The sequence below is a fragment of the Microchirus variegatus genome (assembly GCF_963457635.1).
Source record: "Microchirus variegatus genome assembly, chromosome: 12".
Taxonomy (NCBI): domain Eukaryota; kingdom Metazoa; phylum Chordata; class Actinopteri; order Pleuronectiformes; family Soleidae; genus Microchirus; species Microchirus variegatus.
In genome coordinates, this window is record NC_139813.1 from 12065486 (window position 1) to 12089100 (window position 23615).

Consider the following 23615-nt stretch of genomic DNA (forward strand, 5'->3'; position numbering starts at 1 on the left):
TGCTGAGGGATCAGACTGCTATGAAACTAACCTGAGTTGCCTTTCAGACTCATGACTCTGATGCTCCCTGGAAGACCTACCTGGTGGTGCTGAAGGGAAATGTGGAGGACAAGAAACAAAAATCTCCCACCAAAGGAAAGACGGAAAAAGCAGCAGCAGGGGAGAAGAGGAGCTCAGAGAGAAAAAGTGCTGATGGTGCTGCTGCTGATGATGTTACAGCTGGTGCTGATGGTGAGGCTGTTGCCGATGCTGCCACTCATGCTGCTGATATTGCAGTTCCAACTAACAGTGACTCCATTGTGGTGCCCGTTGAGCCGGTCACACTCCCATCCGATTGGTCAAGTCACGGAACCATTGCTCTGGTCAGCCACGCTGGCCTCGGCAGTATCACTGTAATCCACACTGAGGCGTCGTCCGGAACACAGGTCCAACCCATTTTGACCACTGACACCACAGGGACCAATATCATTTCAATAGACGGGTCGGCTATCCCCGTGCCCTTCACCATACCTGTGACTATGGCTCATCCAGTCCCTTTGTCCTCTGAGGCCTCCTCCTCTTTTTCTGTGCCCTCAGTTCTCTCAGTTCCTGTTTCTGATGGTACACTGGCGTCAGTCTCAGTCATCCCGTCTGTTTCCACGTCATCTGTCCTCGAAACTGCCGTTTCACAAACAATTCTGGCTCCAAGCTCTGAGACCAAGATCACATCGGCGATCGATATATTACAGGCTGATATTCAGACTGTCATTGTCGGTGAAGACGGTTGTGGAAAAGAAAACCCTGCGGTTGTCCAAAGTGATGAGCAGCAAAGGACAGTAATTAACTGTTCAGATGAACCCGAAAAGGCCTCAGATCAAGAGGCAGTTTAGAGCCATCGTGTAAATATTAACATATTCACCTGCAGATCAATCACTTTCTTAAAGTGCGTGTAAAGCAAATACAATGAAGAGATTCTCCTTTCCACACATTTATATATTGGCTGAGAACATTTGAAAACTGTGGAGTAAATACAGTATTTTTTTAGGCGTGTCTAAAAACCACAGATGACATAGGTAGCATAACTGCTCCACAAATACTGTAATGATGTAAAAACACTCTATCAGCAGTCTAACACTACTGCCTTTGGTTTGCTGACTAGCTGAGGTGTCCTATATTGCAAATGTGTCATACCATGATGCAAAAACACACAGAAAAGCTCTGTGAAAGTTGAGGAAATAAAGAAGAGAAAGAAGAGCGGACTCCTGCTGTGAGACTGCAACTACCACTGATAGAGAAAGGGGGAGACAGAGAGCAGGACTGTAGCTAAACCAGCTCTGTGTTAAATATCCTCTGTACTAACGCTGACAAACAGCGATGTTCACATGTTTTAAGAATTTAGCCACATATTGTATTTGTATCCCTTTACACGCACTTTAATGTTGTATGTAATGTATATACTTGGAATTAGCAGCATGTGACAGTGTCTTCTCACTATGTTGTGTTTCATTAATAACCACTTAGATGTGATGTTACCTGTATTTCACACCGTGGTAGAATATCACCATTTTCATGAAGAACCTGCTGAGCTTCAGCAACATGCTTAAGATATGTTACTAGTGTTATGTGTACTGAACAAATGGAATAACACATTTTGGTTTAAAGCAGGGTTTCTCACTCCTGGTCCTGGGGAGCCACTGTCCTGCATGTTTCCCTGCTCAAACACACGAGCTGACCACTTGAATCAGGTGTGTGGGCTCCCCAGGACCAGGAGTGAGGAAATAAAGTAATTCTGTTGATTTATTTTTTGGTCTGAATGTAAATAACGGTTTCCAGTTTGTCGAAAGTGATGCCGTGTTTTCATAATGATAATCAAGTACGCCACAAAAGAGTGGGAGGATTCAAAAGGCAGTGTCTGAAAACACGTGTTCTGAAGAACAACATTCATCCAAATTAAATGCAGTTGAGCTATTGAAACGAGTAGGTTTGTTTCATTTGTTTCAGAAAAACAAGAAAAGTGCAAAGTAACCTAATGATGAGAGTTTGGGAAATGTACACTGAACCATGTGAACAAATGAACGAATGTTGTGTAAGAACAGGATGCAGTTATGTCAGAACAAGGTCACAGAAAACGGATTGATCTATTTCAAAGTCATCACAACAAGCTTCACTGCTCAAACAAAGAAGTATGACGTCACAGATGAACCAGGGGGCAGCAGCGCTGTGGCAAATACAATGATAAAAGCCTCTTGTTGGCTGTATTTGTACAGCAGATTAGTATTGGTTTTAATTAAATCTGACCTCATAAAACCAGTGTAGAAAATGCTTTTCAATAATATTTTTATGTATTTCACATCTCGTGTGTGTGTGACTATCAGTTAGGTACAAACAGTTCCTGAGTGTTTCAAGGTCAGAGAAGGAAAGCTGTTCAGTGATGACCTTAAAAACTCATTTCAGCATTGTTGGGAAATAAATTACTAATATTGCCAGGTGTTCAGTTACATAGTGCAGTTCAGCAACAGGGTTACACTCCACAGAAATGTAGGATTACAGACACAAAAGAAGATTGAATCATGTCTATTACATGCATATGGTCGAAGGCAGCGCAGTGTGGGATATAATACCTTTATTATTGTCCATTCGCACAAGCATACACTTCATATCCTATATTCAATGCCATTCCATCTGGAAGAAGCCGGATACACAGGGCAACTGACCCTTTTGTAAAAACTTTGGTCTGGCTCACTAGTGAATGTAACACAATAACATCCTATACACAATGACATGCTTAGCGAAAAGGCCAGCTGAAAGTATAAACCTTCACTGAGTATTCACAACACGGCACAGCACGAGATGACGAGTGACTAATGATGCACAACAATCCCAAGACAGCTGCACTGGGAATGAAATGAGGAAGGACTTTCATGTCAGTGCTTGTCATTCAGAAGAACAGTTCACAAGGGCAAACTATAAAGTTCTGCTTTACAAAGTCAAACATTCAAAGTATTATTACATCAACAGATACTTATGTGATAATAAATCACCCGAAAAGTAATAAATCCATGGATATGTATAGAAAAAAAGAAAGAGGTTGTGATTAGGTACAAATGAGTAACAGTCTACATTTGGTGCACATCATTGCCCTTCATCAGGATGAAACTCTCCTGAAACCAAAACCTTTTTAATGGTCATGAGTTTCGAGGACAACCGCTTTACTATTTTAACACAACTCAAATTAAGATAATAGTAGTTTCTTCAAAACCCATACAATGATGATCTTATATACAACAAATACAACGTTTAAATAATTTCAATATAATAAACTAGATTACAAAAAAAACAAACCGCCTTTGACTAGGGAGGAAACGGTAATTGTACAAAACATGCAGTGCTTGTCGTCCATACTAGTGTTAGTTTCAATACAATACACCGCTCTGAAATCCCCCAGCAGAGATTTCAGCAGAGAAAGGTATGCAGCAATCCTCCAGACAGAGGTGAGGGCGAGAAGATATACATTCTGACTAGATTCAGATATGCTCATAAGGAAAGCGAGATAGTGCTCTGAAAGTACAGCAGTGAGCAGTGGTATAATTCAAAATCATCGGCAGATGCTCCTGTCCTGATGCTATACACAGTGAGATTGTGTGTGTGTGTGTGTGTGTGTGTGTGTTTGTTTGTGAAAAGCATGCGTGATGGATTTGTCCCTCCATGCTGCGATTCTGCCTGAACCTTCATTCATTTCAAATCCCCTTCATCTCCCTGGATGGTCTTCTTGATGCGCAGCAGGATGGTCGTGTGCCACTGATCCAGACGTGAGATTGAGTCAAACTCCTTTACCTGCAGACAGAAAAGGACAGAGCCACATGAGAGGTGCTTTTGTTCCCAAATTAGGATTACCATCAGAAGGTTCAGCTCATCACCGTTTGATTTGTGAAATTCACTGCAAAATTCAATAAACAGAAGTTCATGGACTTCAAAAAAAAATTAATTGTCATTATAATCTCACAGGCTTTTATTCTGATAATTCAAAATATAATCCTGTATTTGTGTTTTATTGTGAAATTATTATAAGTGTGGCTATTTCAGACAGGAAGTAGATTTAAGTGGGATTTATACATTTATAATCTGTAATGTATAAATCCTATTAACAATATGTATGCCATTACTACTGTACAGTTTTAATTAACAAGAAATATGTAGTTACACCACAGTAATATACTGTATTGAATTACTTCGGTCACATTAAGGAAAAGTGCAGTATTTATAAATCACAGTATTACACTGTACAACTGTTGTACATTTATAATAAAATATGGTGCCTAATATGGAAAGTACTGCAAAATAAGAGTGATGTGGCATAACTGGAGTTATAGTAATAACATTATATGGAAAAATATTGCTTTGTCACAGAATAATCATTACAGTAAGATACAGTATTAACCAGAATAGTTATATCCACACTGATACACTTCTAAATGTTGAAGACTCTTTCTCTCTGACTTTGAGTTAACTTTGGAACACAATCTCGGGAGCTCAGCTCGTTCTGTGCTAGTTTCACATAAACATGTAGCCCGAGGCCACTGACAACACTCTTCAGATCCACTCTTCAAATTTGCTAAATACACGAGGGCTCCAACAAAACTACAACAGCTACAGCAGTGGGATTTCTAGACTCACCAAAAACCTCAATTTGACAACTTTTAGTGTGTACAAGACTCACTGCGTCTGTGAAAGCTTCACTGTTCTGTTCCTCATGTGCCTCAAGAAGTTTCTGTTAAGACGGAAAAAAGTGGGTTACTCACAGAAACTGAACAGATTAAAGGGGAAAATGTGAGCCAACAGGTGCCTATGTGTTTTCTTGACATCGAGTTACCTTCAACAACTTGCATTCTCTGGAGTCTGAAAAAGCCGGGAACATCTCTTCATATTTTTCAACTGCAATCTGTGGAGACACGGTTTGTGTTAAAATGTCTACCACAACTCTCCGTCCCCATCCTGAGACTGAGCCACGAAGGAATGAGCTCACCTTCGCGTTGAGCTCGTCGACAATGAAATGACAGAGCGCTGCTTTGAAGAAATACTCTTTGGCGCTGTACTTCAGCAGCGGGTTGTCCATTGTGTTGGCTCCAACCTGGACGCATTCAAATTACACCAAATGAAATAGAGATGTCAGCATTACCGAGTCAGTCACGTCGGGAAGGATAGCTCACAAATCCAACAAGAACCCACCTGCTCGTAGATCTCAATGGACTTCTGGTACTGCTCCAGCTGAGCAGAATAAGCCCCGACCTTCAGCAGACACTTGTTGGCAGAACTACAACAACACATTTAATATGAAACAAAGTGTAAAAGCTGTATTCACGGAGTACATGAGATGTGATGATCATTTATTCCTAGAGGTTTTTCTTGTTTTTTTAGTTTTTTTACATTTAACTCGACAGAAGATTAGATAAATGTAAAACTGATTTGAGACGAGGTCCAAGGAAATGACATGTCCTTATGAAAACCACTCATTATTGTGTTAGTGATTGTATCCCTGTTGTCTATGGACATATATCTGCAGTGGAAATCAGCCTGTATATAAACTATTGATGATATAAAATAACAGGAAACATTAATAGTATTTTTATACATCAGTCAAGCATTTCCAGCATTTAAAACAGGGCTTTTATTACACTATGCATTACTCTATTCCCTTGTTTGTAAGGAGCTAATGTGAGTAAAAATGCTATAGAAAAACTACAGCTTAAATCGTTACAGATCTGTTATTCATGCGTGATTGGTCATGACAGCCTTGCTTTTCTCTCTTATTTGTCAAGATGTTACAAAAGACTATTGTGTACATAAATAAACAGGTTGGCAGAAAAAGGCTATTTCATTCCTCCTGTGCATAACTTTCTGAAAGTGTGATTGTTATTCTTCACAAGAATGTATCTTAATTATCCTTGAATCCAATAGCATAAAAGTAATACAAATAAATAAAATAATGACGTACACTTAGACTTACTTACTCACTTACTTAGAAACTGAATTTTTGTTTTAATTTCTCTCAACATGGCATATTATATATGGATCATTTTTATCCTGGTAAAAAAAAAAAAGTTGGGACAGTACCTGTTTGATTCTTCTCCTTTGTAATAGTCTGCTGCTTGTTCGTAATGTGCAATCGCCTAGACAAAGAAATCAACAAACACAGTAATGTGAACTGTTTTTCAAAACAAATATTCCTTACTTGGTCAAAGGAACAATTGTTAATCGTAATATCTGACAGTGTAACAGACATTACCTTTTCGATATCCACAAGATCAGATTCTAAGATCTCTGCGATACTGATGTGGTGTTTAGCTGCGATGGTGAATCTTCCCTGGGGGAAGAGGGAGAGGAGAGGAGTCATTACTAATCTGGTCTATTCATGGACACATGTCAAGTAAGTCCATGACCAGAGGGCAATGACGTTGTAACTCCTCAGACTATTGTCAAATAAGAAAAGATGCTATAAATATGCTGAAATTGGGGCTCGAAATAAAACGTGGGAGAAAAGGGAAAGGCAGAGTTTCACTTATCAAGATGATGTGTTATCCAGTTGTGTTGAGGTAAAAAGAAAATAACCCAGATGGAGTTTTTCTATGTACTAAGATCTTACCATGTCTGTATAAATATCGATGGCAGCATTTAAACACTTGATTGCCTCTTTTGGCAGCATAAAGAGAAGAGGGAACAGTTAGACATCAGTTAGAAAGGGTTAGATGTGTCAGAATGTTGAACAGAATCTTATGAAGGATTAAGTCATTAGATACAAACCAAACACCTTAGCCAGCTAACCTTCCTCAAAACTAGGGTGAATATCAAATGAGGCCACTCAGGAGAAAAAATTACTAATCGTAAATGCCAGACAATTTTACAGTACTGACATGATGAATTGGTTTCAATAGTCAAAAAGGGAACAATGCAATATCATAGCCAGATACTCAATTTCAGGATTTAGCCAGGGGATAGAATGTGTTTTGGTAATCAAGGAAACTCAATCTTATAATAATAATAATATGACTCCTCTCAGGAGACTGAATTAATTTCCTGCCAGAGGAACATGTCTTGCTGGTACAGTCTCAGGTTCTCTCTGCCGGGTATAAATAAACGTCTTTCGAAAAACAGTATTCATGTTAACACTCTAAATGAGTCAGGAATAGTTCATATAAATATTCAGGTTTACAACAAATTACTGTTATACTTGTCCTGTGTCCAACTAAACAACTGATGCTTAATTAGTTCTGTATAAAAGTTAGAATTACAGCAGAGTTTAATATGAGATAAATAGGGTAAGTGAGTGAAGGCAGTAATCTCTTACCATTTGGGTCAGACTTCTTGTAAGCATTGCCTGCATCAATGAAACTGGTGGCACAGTCATGTTTGTTCTGCAGCTGCATATGGAGACGTGCGGCCTTGCAAAAAGCACTTCCAGCAGCTACAGATGACGGAAAAAAGAAATGTTCAAGCACACATGCCGTTTAGTTCACACTTACTATAGCTTACACTTACATTTAGGTGCACGTTTAAAATGTGTGGCTCTTTTACAAATGAAATCAAATGTGATTACAGATACCAAAAAGCAGCATATAAACCTACAGCATTTCATGTGTGGATAAATTATAAACAGTATATCATTAGAAGAAAACAGCGAATCGCACCACTCCAGTTTTTTGCCATCTTGAACATGTTGGCTGCTCTGCAGTACATCTCACATGCCTCTTCCACTTTGTGATGTCCTCTAGAAACCAAAGAAAAAATGAAAACAGTTAACAAAGTGTTTGCTGTCCAATGAATTATACCTAACTGCACCATAGGGTGATGAACTCTACACCTTCCCAAGCTTTTTGATTTGTCAGGAAGTTCTATTGCTCAAACTGATGGACTCTATCCCTTGACACAGGCATATCTCTCCCTCTATTCAGGCAATATAGATCTCCACCCCTTCATGATAAGAAGTGGACCCTCTAAAGACCCTCTAAACTCTATACATCCACAGCAGAGGAATGCATCACTGCTTGGTCCGTCAGAAATTGCCAGAATAAACTCTGCCAAGACGTACTATATAAAGAAAATGTTGCATATTTACATCTGAGGGTGACCTCCCTTCTTTACGAGAAGACAAAGTTAACCAAAGCAGTAACTAGATTTTTTTTTTAAATTTAAACATTTAAACATAGTTAGCTCTGCTCCATTTTTATTACATGGTAAACAATCATGTATTAGATATGTGCAACTCAGTTTGTAATGAACCCCCTTGATCAGAATACACAATCTACACAATGATAATAATTTTTAATGTAAGAAATTGGAAAATAACAAATAGTATTGTTATACCATTAGTTGGTATTACCAGTAGAGTCGCAACTAACGATTATTTTCGTAATCGATTAATCTGTCTATTATTTAATCAATGAATCGTTTGGTCCATAAAATGTCAGAAAATGTTTTTTTTAAAAGTTGATCAGTGTTTGTCAAACCTGGAAATGACAAGGTTTTCAAATGTCTTTGTTTTGTCCACAAACAAAAATTATTTCTTTGTTATGTGGAGCAGAGAATTAAGAAAATATTCACATTTAAGAAGCTAAAACAATCAGAAATTGTGTTTTAATAATGAAAAAAGCTTCAAACCAATTATGAAACCAGTTGATCAATAAATAATTATAATTATAATTCTAATTACCAGTTAGATAAGCCACGTTCTTGTAATTTAGTTTCGTATTTGGTATCGTTGCCTCTTTTCAAATTATTTTTGTTGCATTATATGACGACTGCCACTGTTATTACTACTAAGTGTACACTGTTCATGGTCCTTATTGTGTGATGACAGCATAACGTGTGGGTGGGATTGGCAAAATCTTTAACATGATTCATATCAGTCATCATGGCAAATCTCTATGATGGCACATCTGTCATCACCTCACTATATTCTTCTGAGTGCATGTGCTTGAGTGCATGCCTTAAAAATTAGGAACACACACACAAAATAGTCTTAAAATGTAGATTATAAGATGAATTAAATTCCTGAGAATTAGATAGAACTAGATAAAATTGCCTGTTCAGCCAAGACAGCTTAACATATCAAACTGTACATTTACAGCTTGTTCTATTGATCATGGATTATGCCATTCTAAGTAAATACAAGTGTGAGTTTCTGCGTAGCCTCCGGGCTAGCCTTCTTATCTGCAGGCACGTTAAGAACCTTGGATGACTGCTTAGCAGGAATTTTTTAAATGAATGACATGTGACTTGTGTCGTCTACTACGAGTTTATTATTCGACTGTGACGTATTTCCAGGTCTCTTATAATAACAGAGCTAAATGAATGTTTGTATGTGTGTAGCTAGCCGCCTGTTCCCTGGTGCAGTGCTGTCTGTCTTACCCTCCAAACATTCCTCCCAAAAAAGAGCCGGAAGACTTGACTTTTTTGTCAGCGTCAGCCATTAGCTGAATGGCTTCCTTCTCTTTCCCGGACGTGTCCATTTGTTTCGCTGTGTTTGCAGAAAATGTAAAATAAAGCAGTTAATACCCGCCTAGGATTCAGCTGTGTACAGTAAGGATTACAGTCGATAGCTTTACTTCTCGTGGGCGTGCACCAGCCAGTAGCTTAGGCTCGCCCCGTGGAATCATGGGAGTTAAAGTACCGTGCGCCATAAACACAGTCAGCCTCAAGACTAAAGGAACTACAACTCCCGATAAAACGTGAAGCAAATTATTTAGCCAGTGTTACGTAATATCTGGTGTCAATTCGCGAAAATATATTTTTTTAACTTTACATTAAAGTGGACACGCTGTCAACGTTCTATTTACTATAAAGACAAAATATGATATTTTATCGCCTGAAAATGATAAAGAAGCAACATTGTCGGTGTATGTTATTCTGTTTCTGAACACTAGAGGGCGCTACAATAACACAGCTTAATCTGTTTTCACTGTACAACTCATCTTCAAACTTTCATTTCATAAGAAGTTATTTCTGCAAAAAAGACAACTTTTTACGTATGCATATGTTGTACTTACACTTCCTCTCATGCTTTGAACGTCCTATCATGATGATGACTGTGTAGGGAGCTGATAATGCATGAAAAACACAGGTGACACCTATAAAGATAATGAGCCAGTTAAGACTAACACCCAGTCTAGCAGCCTACTTAACATTTTGTATCATCAAGTATTTGAACTGTGGATATTTCAAGGTTTAATTCAGTACTGCACATTAAAAAGGACATTATTGTACTGTGTAGTGCACAGTATTTTACTGGTGGGTAGTAAAACAAGCACCACCTTGTTATTTGTCTGCTACAAAGGTTGTTACATGTCTCATAAAGATGAAAACTTCGCTTGGTGCATTCAATACTTGATTTGAGATGTTTATTTGCCATTCGTGCACAAAAGACAACCTGCACATAGGGACTCTTGTGTAGGGCTTCTACAGTCAGTGTCATTAGAGGGCAGAGGAAAGAACAAAAGGAAGATTAACAATAAAAGACAAGGCAACTGAGATACAAAAAGGAAATGCAACACTTTTCAAAAAGGATAGCAGGAAAACACAGAAGAACAGGTTTATGATAATTGAATGAACAATTATCATAGTGTGGTTAGTGGTTACTTGAACACAAACAGAACTCTCCCAATAAAGAATTGCGTTGTTGCATGACTCATCAACGCTGTAATGAAAATAACTTCACCTGAGATTCAGGAACAGGAACAATAATCCTCAGGTGCTGTCAACATAATTTGCAGCAGTCATTGTCCTAACTTAAACTTCCTTTACACAGCTGCAATGTAAGACTTTGTCATGGTCCAGATAACATTTTCATGTTTCAGCAAGTGAGTGTATTATTTGATGAAACATAAACAATTATTAGCTGGGTTGGGTGGAGTGTTTTTATTTGAATGGAATGTTTTGAGGAACCATACTTTGACCTTTAAAAAAATAAAAATAAAAGAATTATCACTATAAGCAAAATGTGCCATGTAGTAAAATCCTGTATAAAAAATATCAAGTGGAATAAAACACCAAATATAAATAAATGTGTCTAGTAATGATTTTATTTACATCAATAATTCCACTCTCATGTCCTCAAGTGTGGAATCAAGTATTTTGTTTCATTCATACAGATATATACAGAGCTTGCATGGCTTAATCATTGCAAAGTGTGCAAGTCAGTTTTAGGTATTTTGCTGTGTTCAAAGTGCACCATTGACAAGTTCTACTAGATCACAAATTCCTGTGTAGGGTTTAAAATCAACAAGCCACCACCTCAAGAGAGCGTGCAAGAGAAGTGTACACTGGCCCTGAGGGAACAGTACAACATGGCAGGCTCTCTATAGAGCTATTGTTTGCTTTTGTTCAGTTTATCTGAGTAGACCATAACATGGTGTATTCACACACTCACATTTCTCCCTATATCCTACACACTTTACATTCAACATATTTTAAGTTTAATTTTCACTAAAAGAAAGATCTCATGCAATAAAAGGCATTTGTGACAAGCGATCCATAAGAAGTGTGGAAGTTGTTTTGTACAGAAATCATCGTTCCAGTCATTTGGAGTAGCAAAGAAGAAAAATGTTGGCATGACCAACTCTTCTTTAAGGCTGCTGTACGTTTGCACTGTTAAAAACAAAATGTCTTCTCCACATATAAAATAGATCAAATAATTACAGGATGCGGTGAATCTTGTACGCCTGCAGAATGTTAACAATAACAGCCATTTCACCCATAGAGTCAATAAAGTAGGAGTTTGAATGTATGGAAAGGAGGAGTTTCTGACAGTCCGCCCGCGCTCTTTCAAGTGCTATAGTTTACACACTAGGAGGTCATCCTAATGCATGTCCTGTGCGTAGCATACAAACTTAACCCAGCAATGGATGTGCTATTACTAACTGATATTTCAAAAATAACATTTCAGGCAATGGCTAGATGCACAGAAAAGATAAACTGGCAAAACAGCATAATGAAATGTCATCATAAACCAAATGACAATTGACCATGCTGTTAAAAATTGACACTCACAAAAAAACATAAGCATTAACTTTTTAGCACTTTGACTATACAGAGAAGAAAAACAATGGCTGAATAAATATCCACAGTCCACTCGGAGACCTAGGTGTGCTGATATAATCCATAAACCAAGAATAGCTGCTATAACGCTTTGGCAAACCATTCACTACTGTACTTTAACAGAAGATATAAATAAGTGTATATATTCTTGTGATACATAATGAAAAGAAAAATATTGACAATCTCATCTGCTACTTATGACATTAGCCATCTTGAGTTAAGATAGTTTAGGAGTGATTACAAGGAGCTGTGGCCAGAATCGGACTCGGCACTGCCAGCGCGGGCCTTTGTGGCAATGCATGGAGCCATGGAACAGGGGATGGAGTAGCAGGTGCAGGTGGCGCTCTTTAGGGTCTCCTCTGTAATAACCTCCTGCAGGGAGTATTGCCCCTCTACTTGGAAGATGTTTGGCTGCTCCCCTTGTTCCTCACAGATACTACAGGGGAAAAAAAGAAAACATTCTTCAGTTATACTTGGGTTACTCAGAAACCAAGCTGATGGCAGTTTACCTCATGCAAAACATTCTGCTGACCAAAGTAAAACCAAAAATAAGGCGAGGCATGAGGTACAAATATTTTTACACTGGAGTTTCACGTCGGGCAAAACTCAGAGCACACATTTCAGTCAATAGGTTACACTGAATAACAATTTACACATGATTGTGTTACTACCATGACACAATCCATTAGAGCAGTGGTTCTCAAAAATCTTACACCAAGTACGACCTGAGAAAACATTGAGCTACCGAAGTAACACAATTATCACCAACGTTAAAATAGAGTGGTGCAAATAGGCCGAGCAAAGTCAGCTGCGGACAAATTTATTCACAATAAGATCTCTCTCATCATCATCCTCCTCTTCCTCACATATACATGAGAACCATGGCATTAGTGTCTAAATAATGTAAACAATAATAAGACAGTCGTTTAATTCTTTAAAGACTGATATGAGTGGAAGAAGAATAGTAGAGCCAGGCAAGGTGCAAAAATATAGGACTTAAAACGAACTAGCAAAGGATTAGTCCCGCTCCGAGCTTCATTTCATGCACTCATGCCACGAAAACATGTCAAAAATGTAGGCTAAAGGAAGTGACTGCACTGGTTGCCATTTGAACAGCCATCTCAGCCATCCCAAATATTTACCAGTCAAGTATGGAACACAGTAAGAATGTTGGTCACGAGGTAAGCCACTCTCCTGAGACTGTGTACTCTCCACATAGACCTCTTTCACTTAAATTCCTTAGAATGAGTTACAAGTGGTTAAGGTTTCGACTCCAGCCATGGATGAAATAAGAGCCGGTCAAAGTTAAGACACGTTTAACCTTACAGGAATAATTCACCAAATGAAGATAAATTATAGAAGAGCATCCAGTGCATTCAAATGTTTAACAAAGAAAGCAAAGTGCAGTACAAGCAGCTCATACGCAAACGTAAAAGGTGCAAATAATATAAGAATGAAATGTCATTGTAAGAGATGTGCTGTTCTATCTGAATACTGGTGCGGTGATAAGCTAAAAAATAAAAAATAAAGCTTAAATGCAGGCCTCTTTGATCAAGATTATATAAAACAAATGCACATTTTTTGTTTCATACAATAGCCAATATGTCAGTGGACAGAGTCTAATGCATTAAATAAGCCAATCAACCCATTGTTGCAGATTCAGCGTCAAAGTTGTACATCACCGACAATCATAAATCATAAGATCAGAAGGGCACAGAAATGATTAACAAGGCAGTTGACCAATTAAAGAACTGACTATTATCAGTGAAACACTGAGTGTTGGCTCTAAAGTGCTGTGCAGAAGGTTTTAGGCACTTCAGATTTATATCCATCATATAATGACAAAGAACCAAACCTAAAACTAGAGTCAGACCCATCTTCAGTGAAAAAAGTGAGTTGAGCTCTAATCAATATCATGGAGTCAGTCTGTCAGTCTGGGATTACACACAGACACCAGGACTGATCTTTTATCCACAGAAGAAATTCCATCTCTTTGGAAGCAATAACCTGCCAAGTACTTCATAAAAGTGTGCACACGTGTGCCAAAGGAGAAATTATGCTGTTAACACCAAATGTAGATTTAGATTAGTCTGTTTCCAATACTCGATTGAGGTCACTTTGTATAATTCAAATTAGCATATACCTTAGAGGGTGTAAAACTAGAATTTCCACCTTACAGTTCAGACCAGAACATCAGACCAATCCCATATATTTAGGTCCCGTCTGTGCACTGCACTGAAGTTAAAGGATATGGTGAATAAAAACTGTTGTGGTATTATTTTTGAAAGCATCTTTGATTCACTTTTAGTGCCTTAAACTTAAGCTCAGCACTGGAAGAGAAGTCAACTGTCTTGCATCATTATCAAGGAACAGTATTTTGTTCCTGCTGCATTTGAATTTCAGGCAATATGAAAAACCAGCCATAGGTGACTAACGAAAGACAGACAGGAACCAGACAGACATTACGGAAATCTGGAGAACTTGAGTCAAAAATTGGCTCCAAACTTTCACAAATTCTGCAAAAAGAGAGGTACAGTTACAACAACAACAACAACAACAACAACAACAACAACCCAAAGATGTCAATTTTTTTTACTTAAAATTAAGTAACACTTGGAATTGATGGAGACAAGTGACTTGTAACACAGAGTTCAAAGCCCACTGTCTGGTGTGGTATATTCGCGTCTAGAGTGAAGTCCAAACATTAATATAGAGCAAATGTCATGTTATAGTGAAAACAGAAGTGGAACAGCTGAGCAAACAGTCTGCTAAGTGACCACACAACTTTGCTGAGACCAGGGAAATCCACCCTGCTCCGCCTTTACTTAACAACAGCTTTTGTGCCAGTTTCAAACCCACACACAAAATGCTCAGTGAACAATCAAAACACTTTTATCAGCAGTTGCCAAGATATTATCATGCGTATCAATGCTTGACTACATAACCTTGAGCTTAAATACCAAGGACCTCATATAGATATACGATATAGTAGCATAATAAAAATTTAAGTGTGCATGAAAAGCCCCCAAAAATATATTTGATTTATAAAACTGCGTATTACAGTAAATCCATCAGTGACGGGCACAGTAAGCATGTGACGTTTTAACCTACCTATCATAGATCAGCCCATCTATCCCCTGCTCCCTCAGCCTCTTTCTGGTGTCATGGTCATTGTTGTCATCTCCCCAGCAGAACACCACCAGGCCTTTAGACTGGGCATCGCCAATGTAGACAAGGTTCTTAAGCAGGTCCTCGGAGTGGGCACTAATTCCCTGAAAGAGATGCCAGGAAATTGTAGTCAGAAAAAGTAGGAAATACAACTCAAAATAATATTCTATTCACTCTCGTGCAAATGTGTGTGTCCTCATCATAACACATAAAAAGCAAGCCAATTCATCTTCAACTGTGCTTTTGACTGAACAAGAGATGACAGAATATACCGACTGCAATTTTTCTGTCAAAATCTTCCCTCATTGAACCTACAGCCGGATGCCTAGGACAGCTGACACAGCACCGTGCTAGCAGACATGTTTGTTATGTTGACTTCTGTGTCCACTGACATGAGGGTGGTGGGTTATTTCTAGGTCATTGGCTCAAGAGCATTTCAGCAGTGTTTGCTTATAGAAAATCCAGCTCTTTCCAAAACAGTTCAATTATCCTATCAAAGTAAAGATCCTGATATATATAGAAATCAGGAAGTTTGACAGAACTATAGTAAAGGTTTATGCAAAGAACTAATGTTTGACTTAGCTGTCAAAGTTGGAGATAGTGTAGTTTCATGTGTTGAATTGTGACCTCAAATTCGATTATCACCTGTGTGTTTGCTTAGACAAGTGTTTCCCAAACTTTCTGTGTAGGGACACACTTTTTAAAGAACTATTTTTGACGCAAATGTTAATTGTAACAGGGGCAAATGTGGGCACAGTGTAGCTACAAATTTACAGCTACATCTGTAACACCTCGATTTGAGTTGTTAAACAAATCATTTTCATGAAGTGTTTAGAAATCAATGAAAATGTAATTTTATGGATGTTATTTAAAACATACACACATAAATCTGAACAAAAAGGTTGTAGAAAACCCTGCAAATTTGTTTGATTTCACTGGCTTGTACAATCACTTAAGTAATTGGTGCTTACAAACTGTAAATCACACAATAAATTGGGTTGCACTGGCATTTGTTCAACAGCAGGTAGGTCATAACCTTCAGCTAAGAACACTCACCAGAATGTTCTCACTCTGAGCAAAACTTATGGCAATCTGAGTGGTCTGGCAGCGGATGTCCATCAGTTCAGGATACCTTTCTGAGATTCCCTGAGTAAGGAAAAGGATGGGGTACTTGTTCTGCTTCTGACGAACCCTGAGAGAAACATGAAAAGATGTTAGGTGATGGAGAAAATCTGTCATTTGGTTCCGGACTATCCTCTTTTATGCATTACTGATTTATAAAGAGCAAGAACATTTAAGGATTTTCACATCCTGCAATAAATAAATGGTAAGTAAATTAGTTATATGACTAAATTTAACACCTTGGTTCCCTTTTTATTGTGTTTTCAGGTATGAAATGAAAACAACATTAAAGTAAACTGTAATTGTGCTCACATTGTGCATATATCTGGGTCAAAACTAGAGAAGACGATGCGTCTTTTGCCAGATTTTTGCAGAACACAAGACAGAATAATATCGAGGAAGCTGTTCATGTTGAAGTAGGAAGATAGTTTGCCGTCCCACGAGCCGTCCTGTCAAACAAAAAACATACAATCAGTTAAATAAGAAAAGAACGTTTAATTTCATAATTATGGCTCACTCGGTCAAAGAAACTACTACAATCCACTATTAATCACCTTCATCTGGCATATCCATTTAAGCTCAATGTTGAAACCCACATTATCAGGAACAGCCTGGAAGATCTGAAAGAGTTTAAGAAAAAATATTGTAGATTATTTCTATTTTGCATGACAAAATAAAGCAAAATAAACTGATGGACACTCAAAACTGCTGGACACAAAGAGGAGAGGAAGAGAATACCTGATAAACAACAGGTTATTTAACAGTTTATTCACAAGCAATTCACTGCAACAGAAGCAAATAGTGCCATTAAACGTTAGAATAGAATAATCGTTCATAATAATGATTAAACAATGTGTTTAAGAGACCATAGTTAACCTGTGAGAGTGAAGGGAATGGCTGATGCTCATCAACTTCATCTTCATCGTCAAGCAGATCTGGACAAACAAAACAACAGATTAATGTTAGTGTACATCACTCATTCACTCCATCTGTGCAAAAAATAAAAAGCCTACACTACTTATGGTTTCCTACCTTTGAGATCACTGGCCTGCAGTGCAGCAACATGGGCCAGCTATGTAACAAAGTAACAAAACATTGCAAGATAAGTAAAACAAATGATCACATGAGAACACAACTGAGGCTCTAACACCTAATGCCTTATATTTTCCATTGGGTTTGCTGGAAGACAGATAAACATGACTGCTGCTAAACTGGTTCTGCATTTGTAACATGAACTTCAATTTTCAATCACAGGTTGTTTACCTTCAGAAGCTGCAGCTGATCAAATGTCAAGTCTTTGACTGGCACCTCGATGAGCTCCAGTGAAGTCTTGTCATTTTTCTATAATATAATAAGCAGTTATATTATAGTTTGAGCAGTGAACCAACCATTTATTAACCATTTATTCTCTTAAGTGCAAGGTGATAAAGCGATGAATGATGATGATGTTCATCTTCAAACACAACAGTTCTTGAATTTACCTTCTTGGTGGATATGCAGCATGTCAGGTCATGGTATACAATAGGAACAGCATCCTTGGAAAGGTGAACATCAAACTCTACATACGCTGCACCCTACATGAACACAAACGACATGGGATTGAGGCAGAAGTTGTTGAATGGAAATGTTTAGTCATTAATTAATCCTTAGCTTGGCTTACATGCTTGGAAGCACTTTTGAATGAGGCTATTGTGTTCTCCCTGACTCTGTGGTGCCTGTAAAACACAAAAGAAGTTGTTTGAAACAAAACTGACGCAACAAAGGACCTGTATGAGTACATATCATCATAATGTGTCTGTATATGCAACGCCTCCTATCCAGTCCTATCAAAAAAAACCTGATGTTGTGACTCACTTGGCTGCATGTGTGCTGCCAGCTCCTCTGTGACCCACATTCAGAGCACTTCCTTTCTTCCAGTGTTTGGCGAACGAGGCACTCATGTCACACAGCAGCCCCTGGATGGGCCGAATCACCAGGAAATCCACTATAACAGAGTGATAAGTCAGAAGAACAGGATTGTGAGTACAGTGTATGAAATTTCAATTTCTATGCAATACAGAAAACAAGTCAAATAAATTAAGTACTTTAAATACTTAGAAAAATTATGGTACAGTCACCATTGCTTTGTTTTCAGCCGTTGTCAACGTGAAAATCTTACCTCTCACTTTCCCGATGGTCTGTCTGGAGTTTCGACCCATGATGGGAAGAGTGACTACTCCGTTGTCTTTGCCACTCTCGGGAAAAGTGGAGGAGAGAAGACAAGCTGTGCCCACATATCCTGGATGAGTGTCTCCCTGGACAACATGCTCACTCAGATCTTCCTGTTAACATAAATTTGAGATTTATTTCACACTGACCAAATAAAGCAACAGAAGTCTAATTGTGCTGCCTGATTTCACCAATATTTGTACATCAAGAATGCAATTATTTTAAGAAAAGTGTTCGGAGGTAGTATTTACAAGACTTATCATTACCTCAAAGAACTCAAAAGTGAGTTCTAAGTTGTCTGGATCCATGGTGTGAATACTGTACTCAGTCCACCGGGTCGGCTCCAGTGCATATCCACATTCAGGCTGCGAGTGACGCGACCTATAGCCATTGGCACTGATCATACTCATCTCCAGAGTGGTGGTCATCTTGTTCCAAGATGAAGGACTAAGTGCACCATCCTCTTCATCTTCCTCCTCCTCAATCCCCTCCAATGTCAGCTTGATTCTGGATGGGTGGGCAAAATAAAGAGTCAGTAAACAGATGCTGCCACAATAAAAGGTACATTTATGAAAAAAAGTAAAAATACAATAAAAGATTCAAAGGTACTTCCAGCTATGTTTCCCATCTTTATTCCAGGGACTCTGTTACTCGGGTAACAGGCAGACACAGTGATCATAACACTGTCATCATGATCTCCCCAACGTTGCTTTCGAGAACAACTTTCACTGGCGTGTGTTAAACTCAATCTGGGTGTCACCCTTACCTGAAGCGGGACCTCTTGAATTTCTTCTTAGTGATGGACACCGGAGAGGTCTTTGAATAGTGCAGACGCAGGCGAATCTCTGTCTGGCATGTAAGCCAACCAGAGTCTACACATTTCACCCCATCTGTAGAGGAGGGAGAACACATACATGATGACAATGCATATCCACTTCCAACTCCAATGAATGACCAGAACCAATATTGTGCTGGTAGCAGCAGAGAGAGCAGGGACTAGACAATTGTTTGTTCTGTGAAACAAACAACGGTGCCTACAAGTGATTACAATAAACTGTACAGTTATCCTACAAGTTTAAGTACACCAATCTACTTACTGTTAAATCCAAATTGTCCATCATCAATGTTCTGGTGTGATGCTGTAATAAAGGACACAGATAATTAAAACCAAATCAGAAGAATCGGTATAGTAAAGAAAATTAAGGACAAATCAAATTCAGAGCAAAAGTGGTTTGCTCTGAATTTGATTTGCCCCAAATTTAACCATTAAAATACAATTGTGTTTAACTGTAACTGAGAGTATGAGTATGACATTATGCAGGATGTTTCTGAAACTACACAGACCCCAAACAAATACCTACAAATATTAACTTCATATTAACAACAAATCTATATTTTATCAGGATTTGCTAGAGGAAAGGATGAAAGAAATAAAAAAAACCTGAATGGGGGGATGTTACAGCAAGTATCAAGTAGGGTAGGGCCATGGCTTTTTAATAGGTATTGACTAGATAGGTTTAGACTTGTGCTGCAGTGTTTCCTCTGTGGCTATAGAGAAATCTAACAATACCTGTTAGAGTAGTCCAACAAGTACTGTTCCTGACCTTTGACAAAGCACACACACACCCACAACCACCCCTACAAACACAAACAACCATCATGCATACTTCCTAAATTAGTATAATTACTACCATTCCTACACTTCACAAAAAGCTGATCCCATATTGTAAACAAACCTTACAGTGGATTACGCAAAAAGTTTTTCCCGGTTTTTAGTCTTTTTTTTTTTTAGTGACGTGTTGTTTGTGATACGTGCGTATCATGAAATCAATGTATACTATGGCGGTGAAGAGGAAGCACTGCAGACATGGTCCAATCTTAATATCCCAGAAATACCAGCCTCATTCTGGAGATTGAGCACAAAGTGACCATACATTGTTGCTATGGGTAACTTTTACACATAGTACTAGAGCAGAGGGGATGGGAGAGCTATAAGGGGTTTGAGTATGACACCCTTTACCAAACCCAACCAAACTGTGCACCTTTGTTCTATACCTGTGGGGCTCATCGTGCGAGGGTGATGATGGGTCTCCCACATATTGACTATCACTTGACAGGGACCACCTGCACTCTGCAATTCCAATGTTTGGTACAATGTTAGGGTTCTCAGATCACAAACATTGAAAATACTTTTTAGTCTGGTATCAAAGCTGTCTTTGGACCAGAGTGAATGAAAGGACTTAGAGCTGGTGTAGTCACCAATCCCCAGCAAGCCACCATGGGTTGAAATCTGTAAAGTGGATTTGTTAGTCAAAAATAAAACATAGATAGGAACTGGGGGGCATTGTTGTAGTTACACATTACACTGGTCTCTTCATCTGTAATAAAGAAATCATTAAAAAAAAGCAGAGTTTACATTTAAACTTTTACAGTTTTTCCCACAGGCATGAGGAGAAATTTCAACAACTTAAATCTAAGTTGTAAACTTCTTAAAAGGTCACGGTAGATGCGATAATCCAATGACATGTGTCACCTCACAGGAACTTTGAGCTTCTGCTTTTTCATAAGTAGGCCTTATCACACTAAATGAAACTATCACAGGGGGAAGTTGGGAATTAACTCTCATGCAATGTGAGCCTCATCCTTGTAATAGACTAAGCAAGAGATACGACACTGTGACATTTTTTCCAGGGAAATGACCAACGCATTTTCCTAGTATTTCTTTTCAGAGAAATCTGATCCATGTTAAGTCATGTTTGTCTACAGCTCTATACACGTGAGTTTATCACAGGTTTGGAGGACTTGCAAGTTCAGATAGGAGAGAGTTGGCAGTTTGCCAGAAACGGGTTAGTTAGCAAATTCACCCTGAAGTTGTGTACTAATAGAAACACACAGAACAACTCTTTAAAGTGAACCTAGCTTAAAAAGTACAGCTACAGTAAAAGTACAGCTATAGTTTTCTCAGTGCACATAGTTTGCTGTTTTCCTTCTACCTGTTAATGTGCTGTGACCACCAAAAGATGTCGATTGATTTAAAACAGTATTTGTCAGCAATGAACAACTATAGGAAAATAAAACTGTAATTTGTAAAGCTAATTGAGTTACACAGAGAAGAGACTCTGCTCACCTTAGACTCCAAAAAGAAGCCTCTGAAATAGCGGTACTTGGAAATAACTCCTTTGGGCACAGTGACTGTTGTAGTCCAGGTGTTTCTGTCAGAGAATTAGCATGCACATCAATATACACATCACTAAACACATCACTTTTAGAAAAATGACATCACAGTATGTCTGTTATACAGCCCAGCACTACCTGTATGTGACAGATACAGAATCTGCACACTGAAAACACATTTAAACTAATAAGGATAGTACTAGTTTGTTTTTATTCAACCTACCCTTCATTGCTATCAGGACGTAATATGACAGCTTTTTCATGGCTCCAGCTTCCCAATGCTTCACAGCTGCCAACAACAGCAAGCACCTCACCTAGAAAGGTTCAAAATGTCCCTGATTACCTGGAGTAGCTCAAAACAACAACAGGACTGACATTTATAAACAACTTTAACAATATCTGATGTAATTTAAATAGGAACTTCTGACAAATTACAGCAGATGGACTTGACTGCGAGGAGAAGATAAAGGGAGCAGTCATACCTGGAGAAGTTTCTCCTCTGACAGCCAGAGTCACCTGGCAACTCTCCATGGTTGACACGAACACAGACAAAGATTGGCTGCCGGAACAAGCTGAAAGATGTGAACAGGTTTTAACACAACACTAAAACAACATTAAATAGAATTCAACTCAGTTTTCTGTTTTTTTAAAAGGTTGACCTATTAATCGGTTGGGCATCGTATTACTTGGTTATAGAAAGTTTAGAATTTAGAAGATGTATCCATGAATGTTTCTTGAATTGTAACTGGTGGAGAAGAAGAAAATAAGGAAAATCAGTCAAATTAAGTTTGGCTAAAATGACTTGGCATCATTGGTTCATACATGAGCTGCACAGACAAGAAACTGCATCAGTCGATTTAATAATTATACAATTTGTGCTATCTACATTTTTCAAGGAAACAGAAAGACAAACTGTTTTCTATGTGTGGTGCTTATCTGTTACCATTTCAGTAAACATATTAATTTCCTTGTGATAGTGTGTACTTCAAAAGGAACCCTTTCAAACAAACACGGGAACACTAGTCCTCACGGGGACCAAAACACAGTCCTAGTGAGCAGAACCTCACTTCGCTTAGGGCTACGATAAGAGCTAGTCATGGTAAAGGTTTGGGCTTTGTTTGTAACGTCCAAACGAATCTATCGATAACTGAGCAAACGTGTGTGTGGTGTATTTCTTACCTCAGTGCGTGTTTTATTAGCAAATTGTTGTTACGCTAGTACAAAATAAATTTCAAAGTGAACAACACAGTGGCTAAACTAAAACGACTCACCTTCTTCTTTTGGCAGTAGCGGCGTGTCTGCTCCAGCAAGTCTCCACGAAGGAGAATTCACAGTGAAATCATGTGTCCATCCCGCTATCTCGCTCAGCGGCAATGGCCTAGCGTCAGCCATCGCTGCTTGCCCTGTTTATGAAACATGATGAAAAATATATTTATAAGTGAATATTACCGGCACAAAAAAAGTTCAAACGACGGCGCAACTGCAATACAGGAGAAATATAGCCGACACTGAAATTAACGAAACAGACACTGACAAGACATCAAAAAAGCTCTAGCCAAAATAAGTGAAAGAGGTAACTTCCGGTGTGTATTTTCAAAATAAGATGCGATGCAGCATTTAGCCCCAGGAGTGATGTGGCGTGAATACATTTTCAATGATATTGTAGAGCACAAAAATGTATTCAACTCAATATAATACCAAAGAGGAAAACGTTCTATTAAGCTCAACACACTCAAACATCACTCTGATTGAGAAAAGCTTTGGCTCTTTGTCTTCTTCACACATCACATTCAAGAACATAGATCCTGGGGTGGAGGGGCCTCTGTATGTCAAAGCCGAGAAGTACCTGAGGAGATAAGGCCTGCAGATTCACTACT

The 23615-nt window shown here is 38.5% G+C and overlaps 2 protein-coding genes across 7 annotated transcripts; both read right to left on the bottom strand.

Moving 5' to 3' along the window:
- Window positions 1–3695: 3695 nt before the first annotated feature.
- On the bottom strand, window positions 3696–9482 carry napbb (N-ethylmaleimide-sensitive factor attachment protein, beta b; the record flags this gene model as incomplete). Of its 3 annotated transcripts, none has more annotated exons than XM_083899021.1 (11): window positions 3696–3813; window positions 4697–4747; window positions 4850–4918; window positions 5003–5107; window positions 5206–5290; window positions 6091–6146; window positions 6263–6340; window positions 6620–6666; window positions 7322–7438; window positions 7662–7741; window positions 9382–9482. In XM_083899021.1, the coding sequence occupies 11 exons, from the start codon at window positions 9480–9482 to the stop codon at window positions 3712–3714; spliced, it is 891 nt and encodes a 296-aa protein (XP_083755147.1). In that variant the 3' UTR covers window positions 3696–3711. The 3 variants fall into 3 exon arrangements, with proteins under 3 accessions (XP_083755147.1, XP_083755146.1, XP_083755148.1); XM_083899020.1 differs by having other exon boundaries at window positions 7650–7741; XM_083899022.1 differs by lacking the exon at window positions 7322–7438.
- Window positions 9483–10362: 880 nt separating this feature from the next.
- gpcpd1 (glycerophosphocholine phosphodiesterase 1) lies at window positions 10363–23278 on the bottom strand. Of its 4 annotated transcripts, XM_083898372.1 has the most exons (21): window positions 23010–23278; window positions 22221–22310; window positions 21962–22052; window positions 21692–21776; window positions 20620–20695; window positions 19662–19703; window positions 19331–19454; window positions 18831–19071; window positions 18515–18677; window positions 18211–18340; window positions 18017–18071; window positions 17838–17930; window positions 17620–17697; window positions 17389–17428; window positions 17233–17291; window positions 16911–16976; window positions 16669–16805; window positions 16291–16426; window positions 15178–15338; window positions 14533–14582; window positions 12324–12502 (listed from the first exon to the last, which is right to left on the bottom strand). In XM_083898372.1, exons 1-21 carry the CDS (start codon window positions 23128–23130, stop codon window positions 12459–12461), a joined length of 2082 nt encoding a protein of 693 aa, XP_083754498.1. In that variant the 5' UTR covers window positions 23131–23278; the 3' UTR covers window positions 12324–12458. The 4 variants fall into 4 exon arrangements, with proteins under 4 accessions (XP_083754496.1, XP_083754499.1, XP_083754498.1 ...); XM_083898370.1 differs by lacking the exon at window positions 14533–14582 and having other exon boundaries at window positions 10363–12502; XM_083898371.1 differs by having other exon boundaries at window positions 12367–14582.
- Between the last annotated feature and the right edge of the window lie 337 nt (window positions 23279–23615).

Coding starts and splice junctions, on each gene's coding strand:
- gpcpd1 (XM_083898370.1), bottom strand. CDS start 23,130: ATGGCTGACGCTAGGCCATTGCCGCTGAGCGAGATAGCGGGATGGACA. Junction 19,704..20,619: donor TCGCACGATGAGCCCCACAG/GTATAGAACAAA, acceptor CCTTTATTACAG/CATCACACCAGAACATTGAT. Junction 18,341..18,514: donor GACCATCGGGAAAGTGAGAG/GTAAGATTTTCA, acceptor ACTCTGTTATAG/TGGATTTCCTGGTGATTCGG.